At 38.8% G+C, this 15,755-nt stretch overlaps 1 protein-coding gene across 2 annotated transcripts; it reads left to right on the forward strand.

Annotated features, from left to right (window-relative positions):
* Positions 1–2,521: 2,521 nt before the first annotated feature.
* Positions 2,522–12,700, forward strand: LOC113027993 (uncharacterized). Of its 2 annotated transcripts, XM_080304984.1 has the most exons (4): positions 2,522–3,112; positions 5,164–11,928; positions 12,014–12,125; positions 12,206–12,700. In XM_080304984.1, exons 1-2 carry the CDS (start codon positions 2,992–2,994, stop codon positions 6,483–6,485), a joined length of 1,443 nt encoding a protein of 480 aa, XP_080161110.1. In that variant the 5' UTR covers positions 2,522–2,991; the 3' UTR covers positions 6,486–11,928; positions 12,014–12,125; positions 12,206–12,700. The 2 variants fall into 2 exon arrangements, with proteins under 2 accessions (XP_080161110.1, XP_026033675.1); XM_026177890.2 differs by having other exon boundaries at positions 12,014–12,700.
* Positions 12,701–15,755: the final 3,055 nt, after the last annotated feature.

A 15,755-nucleotide genomic window follows, 5' to 3' on the forward strand; every position in this document is an offset into this window, starting at 1 on the left:
TTCTGTGGTGTGAAGATCATGCACTGCATGTTTTTCCTTTTCATATTTTTGTTACTTTATTATTATTATTTTTTTATGTATTCAGTGGTTTAAAGCGGAGTTAAAAAATGTCACTAATAACAGCGACATCTGGTGGATAATTGAAGGCAATACAACTTAAACATTGACGCGGCTTACTGTTTCAATCTCAGGTCATCAATAAAAGTTCTGAAAAGACTGCGTGTCCGTTTTTAATTTCTAATTAATAAATACATCATTGTCATACACTGAAATTAATTTTTTGTTGTTAACTTCAGTTAACAAGTTGTTGAGTCTTCAGTGTCGTCTCTGAATTAAATAGCTGGTAATAAAATGGTAAATTGGCTTTCAAGCAACTACCTTGTTCTAAATACTAACAAGACCGAGACCATGATCATAGCTCCTCCTGAGCTACATTCTAAAATCAGTCAGGTTCTTGCCTCTTTCTGTCCATCTGTCAAGTCAAATATTCGAAATCTTGGAGTAATATTTGACTCTTCTCTGGGCCTTGACTCTCATGTAAAATCTTTGTCTCGTTCCTGTTTCTATCATTTAAGAAACATGTCTAAACTGCGACATATGGTTTCCTCAGCTGAACTGGAAAAACTCATTCATGCATTTGTGTCATCACGCTTAGATTACTGTAATTCCCTGTTTACTAGCTTGGATAAATCATCTCTCTCTCGCCTCCAGACAATACAAAACGCAGCAGCCAGACTACTAACTCGCTCTACCAAGCGTGTTCACATCACTCCCATCTTATATTCTTTACATTGGCTCCCAATAGAGTTTAGAATTCGCTTTAAAATTCTTGTTTTAACATACAGAGCACTAAATGGCCAGGCTCCAGATTACTTATCCAAGCTTCTTTTAAAATACACTGCTGCTCGTCATCTCCACTCACAGACTCAGAGTCTCTTAGTTGTTCCCCGTACACGATTGAAGACAAAAGGGGACAGAGCCTTTCAGTCTGTTGCACCAAGGCTGTGGAACAGTTTACCACAATTACGTTTGCTTGACTCTGTGGATTCTTTTAAAAAACAGTTAAAAACTCTTCTGTTCAAACAAGCCTTTTGTTGATCTACATATTTTATATATTTTTTACATTATTTACATTTGATCTTTTACATTGTATATAATGTCTATTGATTTTATTGTTTATTTTAATATTTTAATATTTGTGTACAGCGCTTTGTGATTGCCTGTCTGTGAAAAGCACTTAATAAATAAAGTTTACTTACTTACTTACTTACTAAAAAGACACGACATATGCAGACCCACACACCAACAATACTCCGCAAACACTTTCCAGTTTAAACGTATTAAACAGATTTAGACAAGTTTCACTTAAAAACACACCTGCTGCAGCTTCGCAGCTGATGATGGGGTCCCAAACGTCTTATTTTATTCTTTTCTTAGTCTTGTCTAGTCTTATAACAGTGTTTAAAAAAGATTACGTTTGATTTATCAGCTATTTCTGGGACTGTTTAATAAACAGTGTTTATTAACAGAAGCTTCAAACCGAAGAAAGTTTTTTTTTTTTTTCAAAATATTAAACTTTATTAAGAAACAGTATACAGAACATGTATACAATCAGAACAAAATTAACATATGCCAGGGGGTGTAATACAAAGAATTACAAACATTCAAAAAATTTGTAATTACTACAAATAGTAATAGTTTTCATAGCCTTTTTGTTAAGTGATCCACTAATCAATTTTATGTAACATAAAACATCATTATAGTAATGTTTAAAATTAGGTTTTTTGTTACTGTATTTGCATTTGTGAAAATAAAATTTAGCTAAGATAACTAATAAGTTTATTATAAAGTAAACATCTTCTTTTTTTTGCCTTCGAAAGAAACAAAATACAACATTTTCCCGTTTCACAGTAAAGTCATTATAGAGATGTCCAGCAATGAATCTACTGAAGTCTTTCCAAAATGTTCTAGCGTATGAACAGATCCAGAAGAGGTGTTGCACAGTCTCAGGATGGCTTCCACAAAATCCACAGCTCACATTTATGTCCCTTTTGAACTTCGTCATGTAATGATTAGCAGGATAAAATTTGTGCAGTATTTTAAATGAGACATCCTTCACTTTATTCGTTACCAGATACTTGTTAGGAATTGTCCATACTCTTTTCCAGTTAATGTCACTGACGAAGAAATTCCAATAAGAGACCACATGTGGGATAGTTAGAGATTCTGTCTGGAACAAAGCACGGATATTCTTATTACTTTTACTGTGGTTTGTTAGACAAATTCTTCCTATGTGTGAATCTAAAGGGTTGGGGAGAGAAACAGATGATATGCAAGGTTGAATACCTTTAAAAAGCATTATAATACCCGTAGGTATTGCATCAAATAATATAGCATATTCTTTGGGTGTGGCTGGAAATTTATAGGTGTTTAAGAATTCTGAATAGGACATAAGCTGCCCATTAGGATTAAACAGCTGATTCACTAAAACGATCCGTTTCTCAACCCACCTAGAAAAAAATAATGATTTATTTTTATACACTATGTTCCTATTATTCCAAATTGAATACGTATGGGGTGTAAAGTTGTGTTTATATATAAGGGACCAAGCTAATAGAACTTGTTTGTGAAACATCGAGAGCTTTTCTGGAAGCTTATCTATATTATAATCACAACCTAAGATAAAACTTAGACCACCAAAACCGAAGAAAGTTGCAGTGAAGGGCTGATGACGTGAAACGTCACTGGTCACGTGACAGTGGTTTTTAAAGAACCTCGCTTCAGGACAAGTTTCGGTATCAAAGGTGTCCGTGCGGATGCCTGTGCTAATTTATGAGAACGTGCGCTCTGTTTGTGTCCGGCTCTGATAATACAGTCACGTGGAGAAGAATGTAATCGGCATGTGTTTGTGCGGTGTTCGGTTCTGCCGAGGCCCAGCTTCTCTCAGACGAACCTGCAGTTTATTCTGGAGACGAGACAAATGAAGACAGCATGAAGGAGGTGGATTATTATCGGGAGCAGGGCGGAGAAAGTCTGGATTTAGAAGAAAAACCTGATATTAAAACCCTCGGAGTCCAGCCGGAGCAGGACGAGAATGTAAACCAAACCTCTGGTAAGAATAATCAGATTTCATTGCTGTTAATCGCTGCATCGCGTTATGGCAAACGATTACCCTCATCGGCGAAGTCAAATTTTCTTGCTCCTCTATTGTCGACATTACGGTGCTGCTGATGCAGAAACACAATGAAAGCAGTCATTTTTTTTTTTTATATTATTTACAAAAATAACTTTACTTTAGACCAGTACAGGTTTGGACACATATAATACATTATAATTAATAATTTTACACATCATAATAAAATATCAAACATTTTAATGCTGTCTGAAGAAAAGGTCACACAAAATTAAGATAAGATAAGATAAGATGAGATAAGACTTTATTGATCCCACGGCGGGGAAATCTTTGTGTTACCTCATCTCAGGTACAGATAGCAGAAGGAAAATACCAAAAATACAAATAAAATATGAACAAATATAAAATAAGTAAGATAATACACTATATACAACGATAGCATACACAGTATGTGATTATGGATATGGTTGTGGAAATATGCAAGAGAAGTGGATTTGAAGTTGTCCACACATTTATCCACAGTTACTGCCATATAATACTGCTATATATTAAAAACAAAATTATTTTGTAAAAACAAAATAAAGGCACAGCCAGCAAATAATCAGTCTATTGTGTTTAAATTACCACATTGTTATATTATTTTTGAACTGTAATTTCAGAAAATCCTTAATATGTTTCTGTAATTTTTAATTTAATTAAATTTTTAAAAATTGATTAATGTTCAAGTTTAGCACGTGTCAGTCCATGGTAACTGTAAAATGTGATATTTCATGATATAATTTAATCATTACTTCAGTTCTTTGAGAGGTGACACAAAGATTCTACTGGATTCCTTCTCAGGTACACCCCAGTCTACATATGGTAAATGGCGTCTCTGCAAACTGTACAGTGTTAGAAAACAAAATAAAATGCACTCAAATTACATTGTCATAGTGTATGCTATGGAAAAAGCATTTGCCCCTTATTTTATTTTATTTTTTTGTATATTTGTCACATTTACACGTACAAAAACAAGGGAAAAAATATCCAAACCTACCTGGCCCTGTGTGAAAAGTGTAAAAAATCATGAATTAACTGATTAATCACATTTTTTTGAAAGCTGAGTTCAATTTCAGTGGCCACACTGAGGCCTGATTATTGCCTGTTAAATCAAGTTCCCTTACATCTAGCATAAAACTCAAGCTCAAGAGCACTTGAGCAGTGATCCAAAACACATCAGTATTGTACGTCCATCTCCGAATGGCTCAAAGAAGCAAAACAAAACGGAGCCTCTGCAGTGGTCTGGTCAAAGTCCAGGCTCAAATCTGACTAAGATGCTTTTGCCAAAGGTTGCACAATAAGGTTAGGGGACAATTGTTTTTTCATATATAACAAATCAGGAATTCACACACTTGGTATAGAAAGTACAACAACGATATCGCTCTTTGATAGCCTAGCTTGAATTTCTATCATAGCGAGAAGCTCACTAACCCATTTACATGAAACATAACAGGAAGAACTACACAATCACAATAAGTTAGGGCTGCAAGAATCCAGCCTTTCCGAGACCACACAAACACCTTTTCTTTGGAAATTTGGTGATATTGAGTGCCAGTCTGATACCTATCCATGCATCTACTGTATTCTTGGGAACGTCAAGACATTCCAAAGCGAGCCGAGAGATGTAATCTCTCCAGCGTGTCCTGGGCCTACTCCAGCGTCTCCACCTGAGAGAACATGTCGGGCACGCCTCACCTGACTTTGATGAATCATATTTAATGTTTTTCATTCTGAGCATTCTGGACTGATCATTAAAGAGATGCTGTGCTACTTCTGTATTTCCTTCAACAACTGTGACATCAGGCCTATAAACACGTTTTTCTGTAGGACCACCGTAAATGCATTACAAGGCTCTTTTCTCCATATTTTAAAATATGTTAATATTTCTTATTTTGTCTTTTTTCTTTTTAGATAATGGGACAGCTCTGTGCTGATGTAGAATTCATATAAACATCACACAATTTACCTACATGTTTCATTGTTTCCTGCAGATATCCCACAGCTGTTGGTTATTAAAAAAGAAGAAGTTTCACCTGAATGGATCCAAACTCTGGAGCAGCAATACCCAAACCTCCACATAAAAGAAGAGCAGGAGGAAACCTGGAGCACTCAGGAGGAAAAGCCACCTAATGGGCTCCTCATCACTGGCGTTCCTGTGAAGAGTGAAGATGGTGATGATGATGATTTGAAACCTCAGTTGTCAGAGCTGCATCAAAGGCAAAGTTTTAAAAAAGAGGTTAAAGTTGAAGTTAAAAAAGAGGAAGAGGATGAGCCTCCAATCAGCAGCTCAGCTAATCACATAAAAACAGAAACAGGTGGAGCACCAGTAACGACCACAAACTCAGATCCACGCAGAGATTCAGAGCCTAATACTGATAAACAAGCTTCAGCTGCTTTTGAGGCAGAAGTCAGTGTTGATGGTAACAACAGTGATGATGATGCTACTGATGATGATGATGAATGGCAGGAACCTTTGTCCAATTGTCGACCTAAAACTAAAGACAGAGACAGTAATCAGAAGGAGTCGGATTCAAATCCTGCTAAAACATCCTTCAGCTGCTCCGAGTGCGGTAAAGACTTTCTCTCCAAGCAGTCTCTTCAGAGTCACGTGACAAGTCATTCAGGAAGAACACCTTCCAGCCATCTGCTTAATAAGAAATGCTCCAGGGTGAAGCAGAAAGCAGATTCAAAGATGAGCGTAGGCAAAGCAGAGAAACGATACGTCTGCAATGACTGTGGACACAGATTCAGACATCGCTTTAATCTTAAAAGACACATGAGAGTTCACACAGGAGAGAAGCCTTTTAGTTGTGACATTTGTGGTAGAAGATTTAAACAACAGTGCAGTCTCAAAAGACACACCAGACGCCACAAAGGGGAGAAATCATTTAATTGCAATGTTTGTGATAAAAGATTTAATGTAAAGGATGATCTTAGGCAGCACATGAAATGCCACACAGGAGAGAAACCGTTTGGCTGTCAGCTTTGTGGAAAAACCTACAGAGCTCAATGTGGGCTTAAGAGGCATATGATAGTCCACTCAGGAGAGAGACCGTTCCACTGTGATATTTGTGGTAAAACATTTAATGAAAAGAAGTCGCTTAGTAAACATGGAATAATTCACACAGGAGAGAAACCATTCGGTTGTGATGTTTGTGGTAAAAAATTTAGACATCAGTGTAACGTCAAAACACATATGAGAATCCACACTGGAGAGAAACCATTTGGTTGCAATAAGTGTGAACGGAAATTTAACCAAAGCGTACTTCTTAAGAAACACATGAAAGTTCACACCGAGGAGAGTTCTTTATGAGGGGCTGGTTAGCTGGCTCGAGAAAACCAAAACTCCTGTTTGGAGGTGGCGGGGTGTAGATATGTAAAAGTAACTGATATCATAACATTGAGCTTCTTCGTTAGCCCAGGCTTAGATGAAAAGGTGGTGTTTGACATGTTATCTCATCCTTCTTTCATATAAAATCAACCAATTGAGCACTACCTGCCTGCTTAAATCAGAGACTTCAGGTATAAAATCAATATTCTTGTGAACAGTTAAGTTAATACACTGCTTAAGTCTTAAGTCACATATATACAATTGGAGCTGGGTATCGATGATTTCTACAATCCTCGATTCGATTCACTTCAATTTTGAGTCAGAGTGTCAGAAATATTATAATTCTGATCATTTATCAGTACTGACGCTTGTGAGACTTCATCAGAGGTGTAAGCCTCAGAGCAGATGCCTTTGTGTCAAAGTAACTGACAATGAAACACAGAAAAACACAAAGGAGATTTTCCTGGCCTAGCTTTTTATAGCAGATAACCTTAAAAATATTCTGCAGTGGATCAAAAACTGAAGAAAACCATGAATCAACAACTACTACATTACCTGATGCTGCTGAACTGAAGCAGAGCAAAGTTACAGAGGTTTAATTAGAGACACAGCGTTTTGCAATTTAGCAAAAGTTTAAATGTCTTCAGTACTGAACAGCAGAAATTAGACTGTCATGTCGGAGGTCCTTAAAAAAAAACCCTTACCGCCTGGCAGCATTGTACACAACAGTAGACTGGTGCTTAATAAGCAAGCAAATAATGCAGAAAACAAAGATTTTAGATGGGAAGCTGTTCTTGAAGTACACTGAGAGAGAAAGAGCTGTGCAGGAAGTGTGATTTGTATCATGGTAGAAGCAAAACAGCAAAAGTAAGAGGGAATTCATGACTATGTTTATCAAACGTGAAGCGTAGTTTTGATCTTCTTTTGCTTTTGAATTTTGGTTGGCGAGTGACACTTGAATTTCAGCCTCGATGGTGTGTCTGTGTACATGCCATCGAGTGAACGATGCATCTTTGTGCAGAATCCGTTTACCTGCTCACATTTACTTTTTTAGCTGTTTGGCGGTTGTTGAAATAGTTTTGTGAGCGTTTACCTGAGATTCTGGCTAAAATTGATTTGAATCGGAAAATTGACTCCTCCTCCTAGCCCCCCTGCTCCAACAGGCTGCAGAGAACGGGGGTGTGAGAAGACGCCAAACCTTCCTCCGCCTACTCATATGTAGTGTTCATGCATGTGTGTTCTAAGGTGCATTTAAAACCCAGGAGGGCATGGAGCTACCTGCCAGAGAGCAGCAGGTAAGCGCACAGCCCCTCCTGATAGCCCTCAATGTCTACGTGTATTTAACCTTGAGAGGTGGGCAACGACGCCAGGGGTGGGGTGTACACCCTGATGGTCTTTTGGATTCTGTGTAGCGGCACACTCCCAAGATCCTATATGTATGTGTTATGAGAGTGTGAGTAATGTGAATGTCTAAGTTGTGGGATAAAATTGAGGCACAGGCAGCCAGAAGGGGACGGGGGGGATGCCTCCCCTGCACCCTGGTGACATACCCCTACTCCAAGGCCCTGCATGTGTGGGTGGTTGTGGTGGAGCGGGAAGAGGGAGGCAGCTGGAGATGGGGAGAGAAGGAAGGGAGGGGCAAGTGACCCCAATAGACGCCCAGGCTGAAATCTTCCTCCACCTCTCCTGTATCTCCCCCTCCTGCAGAGTGAGTTCCTGAAGAGAGGAGAGCTCCTGCAAGATGTAACAGCCTACATATCTTAATATCAAGACTAATGTAATCTAATAGATAATTTCTATATTGGTTAGAATTAAGATTATTTTTATTTTTCCAGTTCATGAGGACTGTTTTCTTGGCTATGCATAGGGCAGTGAAAACCATATGGGCGATATTCTTTTCTGAAGTGACATTATCTAAGCGGCCCAACAAACACACTAAGGGGGAAGTTGGAATGTTACATTTCAGACACTTCGATAAGTCTTCACATATCTCGCGCCAAAACTTCTGAACTGGTGGACAGAACCAAAGAGCGTGGATATAATTGTCCGGTGAATTGGTTTGGCAGTGTGAGCAGTTGTTGGTAGACGTAAAGCCCATCTTGAACATCCGATGACCTGTATAGTGCACTCTATGTAATATTTTGTATTGAATTAATTGAAGACTGGGATTTCTAATTAGATGAAAGGTTTTTAAGCAAATCTGAGACCAGAAGTTTTGGTCTAAGTTAACTGATAAATCCGCTTCCCATTTTGCAATAGGAAGTGATATTGATTCATCCGTTTTAGAAAGCATTCTGTATATTTTGGATAGTAATTTGGGGTTTTAAGAGTAAGAAATTGAACCACACTTGGTGGTGTTTGTAGTTCAACTTGACCCGGTTTAAATTTCTTTTTTACTATGAATTTAATTTGTTGATATTCTAAAAGTCTTTTCTTGTTGATCCCATATTGTGTAACTAGTCCGTCAAATGAAATAAATTCTGTTCCTTCTAGTATATGTTCTAAGTATTTGATTCCTTTACCACTCCAATCTGGAAAGTTTATCATATTATTGTTTTGTAATATGTCAGGGTTGTTCCAGATAGGTGTACGTTTGCATGGGATTAATGAAGACGCCGTCAACTTCAGAAACTCCCACCATGCTGTCAGAGAAGAGCTGATGTTGATGCTTTTGAAGCATTCATGTCGTTGGATGTTTGAGCTGATAAATGGTAGATCTGAAATCTCTAGATTATTGCAAAGTGCTTGTTCTACATCTAGCCAAGGTTCATCTAAGAGGGTGTGTTTTAGCCATCCTGAGATAAACTGAAGCCTGTTTGCTAAGAAGTAGCGCTGAAAGTTAGGCAGTTCTAGTCCTCCTTTATCCTTGGTCTTTTGTAGTGTTTTTAAGCTTATACGTGGGGGTTTATTTTTCCAAAGGAATTTGCACATATACGAATTTAGAGATCTGAACCAATCTTGTGGCGGTTTAGTTGGGATCATTGAGAATAAATAATTTATTTTTGGTAAGACCATCATTTTTATAGCAGCAACCCTTCCCATGGGTAAACATTTCCATCTAGTCAGATCACCTTCTGCCTTCTTTAAAAGTGGGATATGGTTTAATTTAGTTAGATCTGCAAGCTTGGGAGAAACATTAATACCTAAATATTTTATATTTAGAGCAATTAATTGGGAGGACTGTAGATTTTGACCAGTTAATTGAGTAATCTGATATTCTTAAAAAAAGAGTTTATCAATTCAATCACCCCAGAGATATTGGTTTGTGAATTTTGGAGAAAGAGTAACACATCATCCGCATAAAGGCTGATTTTATGTTCCGCGTTCTTGCATTTTATGCCCTTAATTACTGAATTCTGTCTAATTGCTGCTGCTAGTGGTTCAATAAAAATTGCAAACAGTGAAGGGGAGAGTGGGCATCCCTGCCTGGTGCCCCTCAGGAGAGAGAAGCTGGAGGATGTCTGGTCATTTGTTCTGACACAAGCTGTTGGGGAGTTATAAAATATTTTTAACCAGTTTATGAAAGAGGATCCAAAACCAAATTTGTGTAAAGTTGTTAACAGAAATTTCCAGTTAACTCTGTCAAATGCTTTTTCTGCGTCTAAAGAGAATATTGTAGTTTCAAGGTTTTTACTGTATGAGTAGTCTATCAAATTAAGTAATCTACGTGTATTTGTTGATGAGTGCCTACCTTTTATGAAACCAGTTTGGTCAGGATGAATTAAGAGGGGGGTTATTTTCTCCAGTCTCTTTGAGAGAGCTTTGCAGATTATTTTAAGGTCTACATTTATAAGGGATATTGGACGATAGCTTGAGGGATATACAGGGTCTTTGCCTGGTTTTAGCAGGAGATTAATATTTGCAGAAATAAATAATAAAAAAATAATCCAGACGACAGTAGGAGTGATGAACATGTGAGAAAAAACTATATTCCTTACTGGTGGGGTGAAGGGAGCGCCATGCATCGCAAAGACCAAAGTCGCTCATATACTGTTTGATTATATTTGTGGACTGCCAATTACGCTGAGTTCCTGCTGTATTGAGCCTATCCATGTCTTCATTTAGTCCCAGGTTGAGGTCGCCTCCAAGAACAAGTGTGCCATCTAAGTGTTCAGAGAGTGCACTGAAAAAACCGTGAAAGAATGAGGGATCATCAACATTTGGACCATATACACTTACAATACATAGCGTTTTATCAAGTATAGATAGTTTAATGATTAAGAATCTGCCCTCTGGAAATATAACTGTATCGAGTACTGTGAAATTAATATTTTTATGTTTTAAAATTGCTACTCCCCTTTGTCTAGAATTATAACAAGCTGAGAACACATTAGGAAACTCAGGTGTTTTAAGTTCATTCGAACCTCGACTTCAGGCGTGATGCCAGAAAACCGAGGAAAAGTAATAAATGGTGTAGATTACTTAAAGGCTTTGCTTGCTTTGAACAGTAGATGTTAATTGTCTCGGTTTTTATAATCGTCTTTGGCTGTTAGTTTTTCTGCTCATTTGTGTTTTTGTAGTTTTTCCTCTGTTCTCATGTGTTTGTGTTTATTTGTATTTATGTGAGATTATTCCTGGGCCCTGTTTCAGGAAGCCGGTTTAGTGGAAAAACTGAGTAAGTATACCCTGAGTTAACGAAAACTCTGGGTTTTCGGTTTCACAAAGCGAGTTCAGCTGAAGCCTGAGTGAGTCACTATGACGACACACGCCGTGAAGCTAACCTGCCCCCTAGCAGGTTTACTACAACTAACCCTGACTGTCTCCGCCCCTTTGTTGGAAACCTGACAGTAGGAAGTGTCAGACATGGCGTGTCCCTTCCTTGAAGAGCCAGTAGATCGTGAAGCCCAAATTCTCCGCAGAGCTCTCCGCTGGGAGAGAGTGATCAGAGCGCGTTTGGACATTTTATCATTTCCTGATGATTTTCTGTGTGAACGTTACCGTTTCTCAGCACAATCTATAATTTATTTGAATAACATCCTCAGGCCTAATATTGCTCATGTGACACATCGCGGACATTCTCTCAGTTCTGTACATATTATTTGTATTGCACTTCGGTTTTTTGCAAACGGGAGCTTTCTGTATAATATTGGTGACGCTGAGCACGTTTCCAAGGCTACCGTCTGTCGGGCAGTCAGGAATGTTACAGTTGCACTGAAACGTCTCCTGTACTCGTCTGTGGTGTTCCCCGGTCACAGACCCACAAGATTCATCAAAGAGGGATTCCACAAAATTGCAGGTATCAGGATGACCAAAACTTAATTTATGATGTGGTGATACTTGGACTACTACTTAAATTTTACATTTATTCTCACGGTTCCCAGGCGTGATTGGCTGTATAGATGGCACTCACATTCCAATCATTGCTCCTTCAGTAAATGAAGGAGACTATGTGAACAGGAAGTCTTTCCACAGCATTAATGTACAGGTACATAGTTCCCTGTAGCATTTCAAACTAACAAATTATTTCATTATAGTAATGGATGCTAATTTGTGTTCTCTGCACTGTGAAGATCATATATGATGCTGCCAACATTATCACAAATGTGGAAGCCAAGTGGCCAGGCTCTGTCCATGACTCACAAATATTCCGTGAATGTACACTGAGCACAAAATTTGGACATGGTGAGTTGAGAATACTTTAAAATATATAAAGACCAATTGCTTCAGGGACATTTGAACTGAAGTGTATCCTTCTGTCTTAGGAGAGTTCACTGGCTACTTGCTTGGTGATAGGGGGTATCCATGTTTACCCTATTTGCTTACCCCTTACTCTGACCCTGAACCGGGCCCACAGCAGCGATATAATCTGGCTAATTGCAGGACAAGAGCCAGAATTGAAATGACTATCGGAATGCTTAAGGCCCGGTTCCAGTGCCTGCAAAGACTCAGGGTCACCCCAGAAAGGGCATGTGACATTATTGTGGCATGTGTGATTCTTCACAACATTGCCACAATTAGAGGAGAACACTGTCCTTCTGAACCAAACATCAGCAGTGATCCAAACCATGAACATCCTGACCCTCCCACGGACATACAAGATGGAAGCGCAGTCAGAGACACCATATGTCACAATCATTTCTTTTGACCCATCACCTCAACATGTTGAAAGAAGAATAAACAGATTTTTTGTTCAACTGGCTTTATTGGTCGCCTGTATTTCCTGTACACAAAGTATTAAAAGATGTAAACCTCATAAAGTGTCTCTGTTGCTTCCTCCTCTGTAACAGCTGTCAATGTTTCTTCATTATTTTCCTGTAGTAAAGAAATAAACAACATTGCTGTTCTACTGTAAACTCATATAATCTGTGGAGTATTACTCACAACTGCATGTTGGTCTGGCTCAACAGGAGGCTGCACCAGATGCAGTACACCACCACCATCAACTGATAGAATATGAGGTTTATACAGGTCACTTATAACTTACAAGGGACCAAATGGCAATTAACAAACATACGAATCACCTTACACTTCATTGTCATTATGCTCTCAAAGACAACCAAGGCTGAGGGAAGGCAAGATCAGTAGGAAAATAACTTCACTACAAAATAATCCATTGTGGTAAAGAGTTTATCAAATGAATGAGTAGCACTGCAAAGGTGACTGTGAAGAAAGGATGTATGCACATCATGTATTATTTTGAATTTACCCCCTATGTAGGCACTTGTGTCTTGCGGGGTTATTGACTCAGAGGATGTCCCCGCAGAGATGCCTTCGGCCACAGGGCGCCCACTGTTTTGGCTGAGGGCCAACTGCTCAGCCTCTGTGAGTGGTGGTGGTGGAGGACCCCCACCTGTTTTTCGGGCCTCCGCTTTTTTTCTGTTGGCTATAACGGGCCACATTTGAGCATACAGAGTAAGCAAATATGTACTTGTAATGTGCTCAGATAATTTCAATAAGTGCTTACAGAAAGAAAATTAATGTAGCCTCTAACTGCAATTGATTTACATGGGACAAACAGACCAAGCACTATGGCTCATAATACAATTACACCTTACCTGTTTGGACTATATTTTTATATTTCATTTTTACTTGCTGCCAGGAACGTTTGGGGCCTGTTGGGTTGCACCTGCGCTCACATCACGTCACAAAATAAAATGTATAAAATAACAAATAAAATAACATATGATAAAATAACGTGTTAAATGGGTGGAAATCCCTCGATCAATGTTTAAATTAACACTCACGCATTGACTCTGTCGGCTTTGTTTTGCCATGCATGCTCCCTTTCTTTTGCAGCTGTGGCTGTGTTACTTTTTTCCGCGGAATTTGCACGTTATCGGCATATGCTGCCATCAGAATTTCGGCCTCAAGCGCTGTAAAATACATTGACCGCGCCTTCTTTCCCTCCGTCTCCATGGTGACTCGCTTAATCTGTGCTCCACTGATCAGGGCTTTATGTATCCTCGTCCGCGCGCTTCACTTGGGGTTAAAGCAACTCCGCGTTGACTGAACTAATTGTTATCAGCCTTTCTGAAACCGAATATTCCGAGTTGGACAGTTCGGGGTTACTCAACCCTGCGTATCGTTTTTCACTCTGAGTTTTCTAAACCGGCTTCCTGAAACAGGGCCCTGGTCTCCATTTCTGTTTGCTTCCTGTTTTATTTTGAAGTTTAGCTCCTTGTGTTTTCTCTCTGTGTGTTCACTTCCTTTGTTTATTCTTTCCCCCTGATGCTGTTTGTCTGGAGTTCACGTGCACATTTACTTTTTATTGCCTTTTTATCACAGCGTGAAGGTTAATAAAAATTTTTATAACAGCTTGTTTGTAGATTATCTGACTTTAGGTCTGCTGTAATCTGAGATGGGTTCATTTATTTGCTAGGCCGAGCGAGGCCTGTGAGCTGCTTCATGCCAAAGTAAAGAATGATGTGTGGATGTTGTCTTGGGCATGTGGAGGACAGACACTGAGTCAGCAGTGGAGAATGATGGGAAAAAATGTCTGCTAGTCGGTGCAAACCAGGTCTCTGGGTTTCACTGTGCTCTGGAGTTTAGACATTTTTGGTTATATGTTTGAATTTGAGCTTCTTTGGGGTTTTTCCTGCGTCTCCAGTGTTCAAGGTTTACACTTTTCTGTTTATTGTATTTTTAGGCTCATGTTTATTTGTTCCCTTTTAAATTCCAGTATGCTGTGGATCCCTGGGAATACTGAGTTTTGCTTTGTGTTTAATCGCTCAGTTTTGTAAGTTATCCTCTCTTTATTCTTCCTGCATCGTCAGTGTTTCGTGGTCAGCGGTAGTTTCTGGGCTCTGTGCCTCTATTATATTCTATTACGTTCCCAGAGCCCAGCAAACTACAAACTAAAAACTATGCTGTGTAAAATAAAGACTGAATGCAGTGACTTCCAAATCTCACAAATCCATATTTTTATTCACAAAAGAACCCAACAAAATACATCAAATGTTTGACCTGAGATGAAAAACATTCGCTCAGTTTGGCTTTTATGGCAGCAGCACATCTCAAAAAGGCTGCGAGAGGGACTCAAAATAAACAGCTGGAGGAAGTTTTTCATGACTAATTACAGCAACAGGTCAACAACATGACTGGAATAAAAAAACATTTCTCAAGTAAAGGTTCACCAGTCTGCAAAAAACAACAAGAAACATCTAAAAGTTGTGGAACAGTTTCAGAATAACTATCAATGTAAAACTGAAGACTTTGCCAATCTAAACATCAACACCACCTATCATCAAAAGATTCAGAGGATCTGGAGAATTAATATTGGATCGCTCTGATCATGACAATAAGACCCATCCTTCTCTTTTTTGTTGTTGCTCTGTTGTTATTTACATTTTATAAAGTGATCCAATTGTAAATATGCACATGCTGACATATTTACAACGGCAATGTACCACCTACCATTTTCACTCTACTTAAACAATAAAAAAAGTTATATGTAACAAGATCAAACATCAGTAAAAATGCATGCTAATGCAAAAAAAAAATAAAAATACAAAAAATATGAAACAAATATACAAAAATATGTATTCAATTCAAATCTGGCCACCATCAGCTGCAAAGCGGTTGCCTTGCACAGCAGCACACCACACCCAGCGCTGCTGCCACGCTCTGAAAGCTCTGCGGAAGTCCTCTTCTCCCAGTGAATCCAGTACTATCAGTGACGCATGCTGGAGCTCTTCCACTGTGTCAAAAAAATGTCCCCTCAACTTGGCGTTGATTTTGGGGAAGAGGAAGAAGTCGCAGGGGGCCAAATCTGGTGAGTGCTGTGGGTGAAGAATGAGATTTGTGTCGGTGTAG

The sequence above is a fragment of the Astatotilapia calliptera genome, chromosome 8, assembly GCF_964374335.1.
Source record: "Astatotilapia calliptera chromosome 8, fAstCal68.1, whole genome shotgun sequence".
Taxonomy (NCBI): Eukaryota; Metazoa; Chordata; class Actinopteri; order Cichliformes; family Cichlidae; genus Astatotilapia; species Astatotilapia calliptera.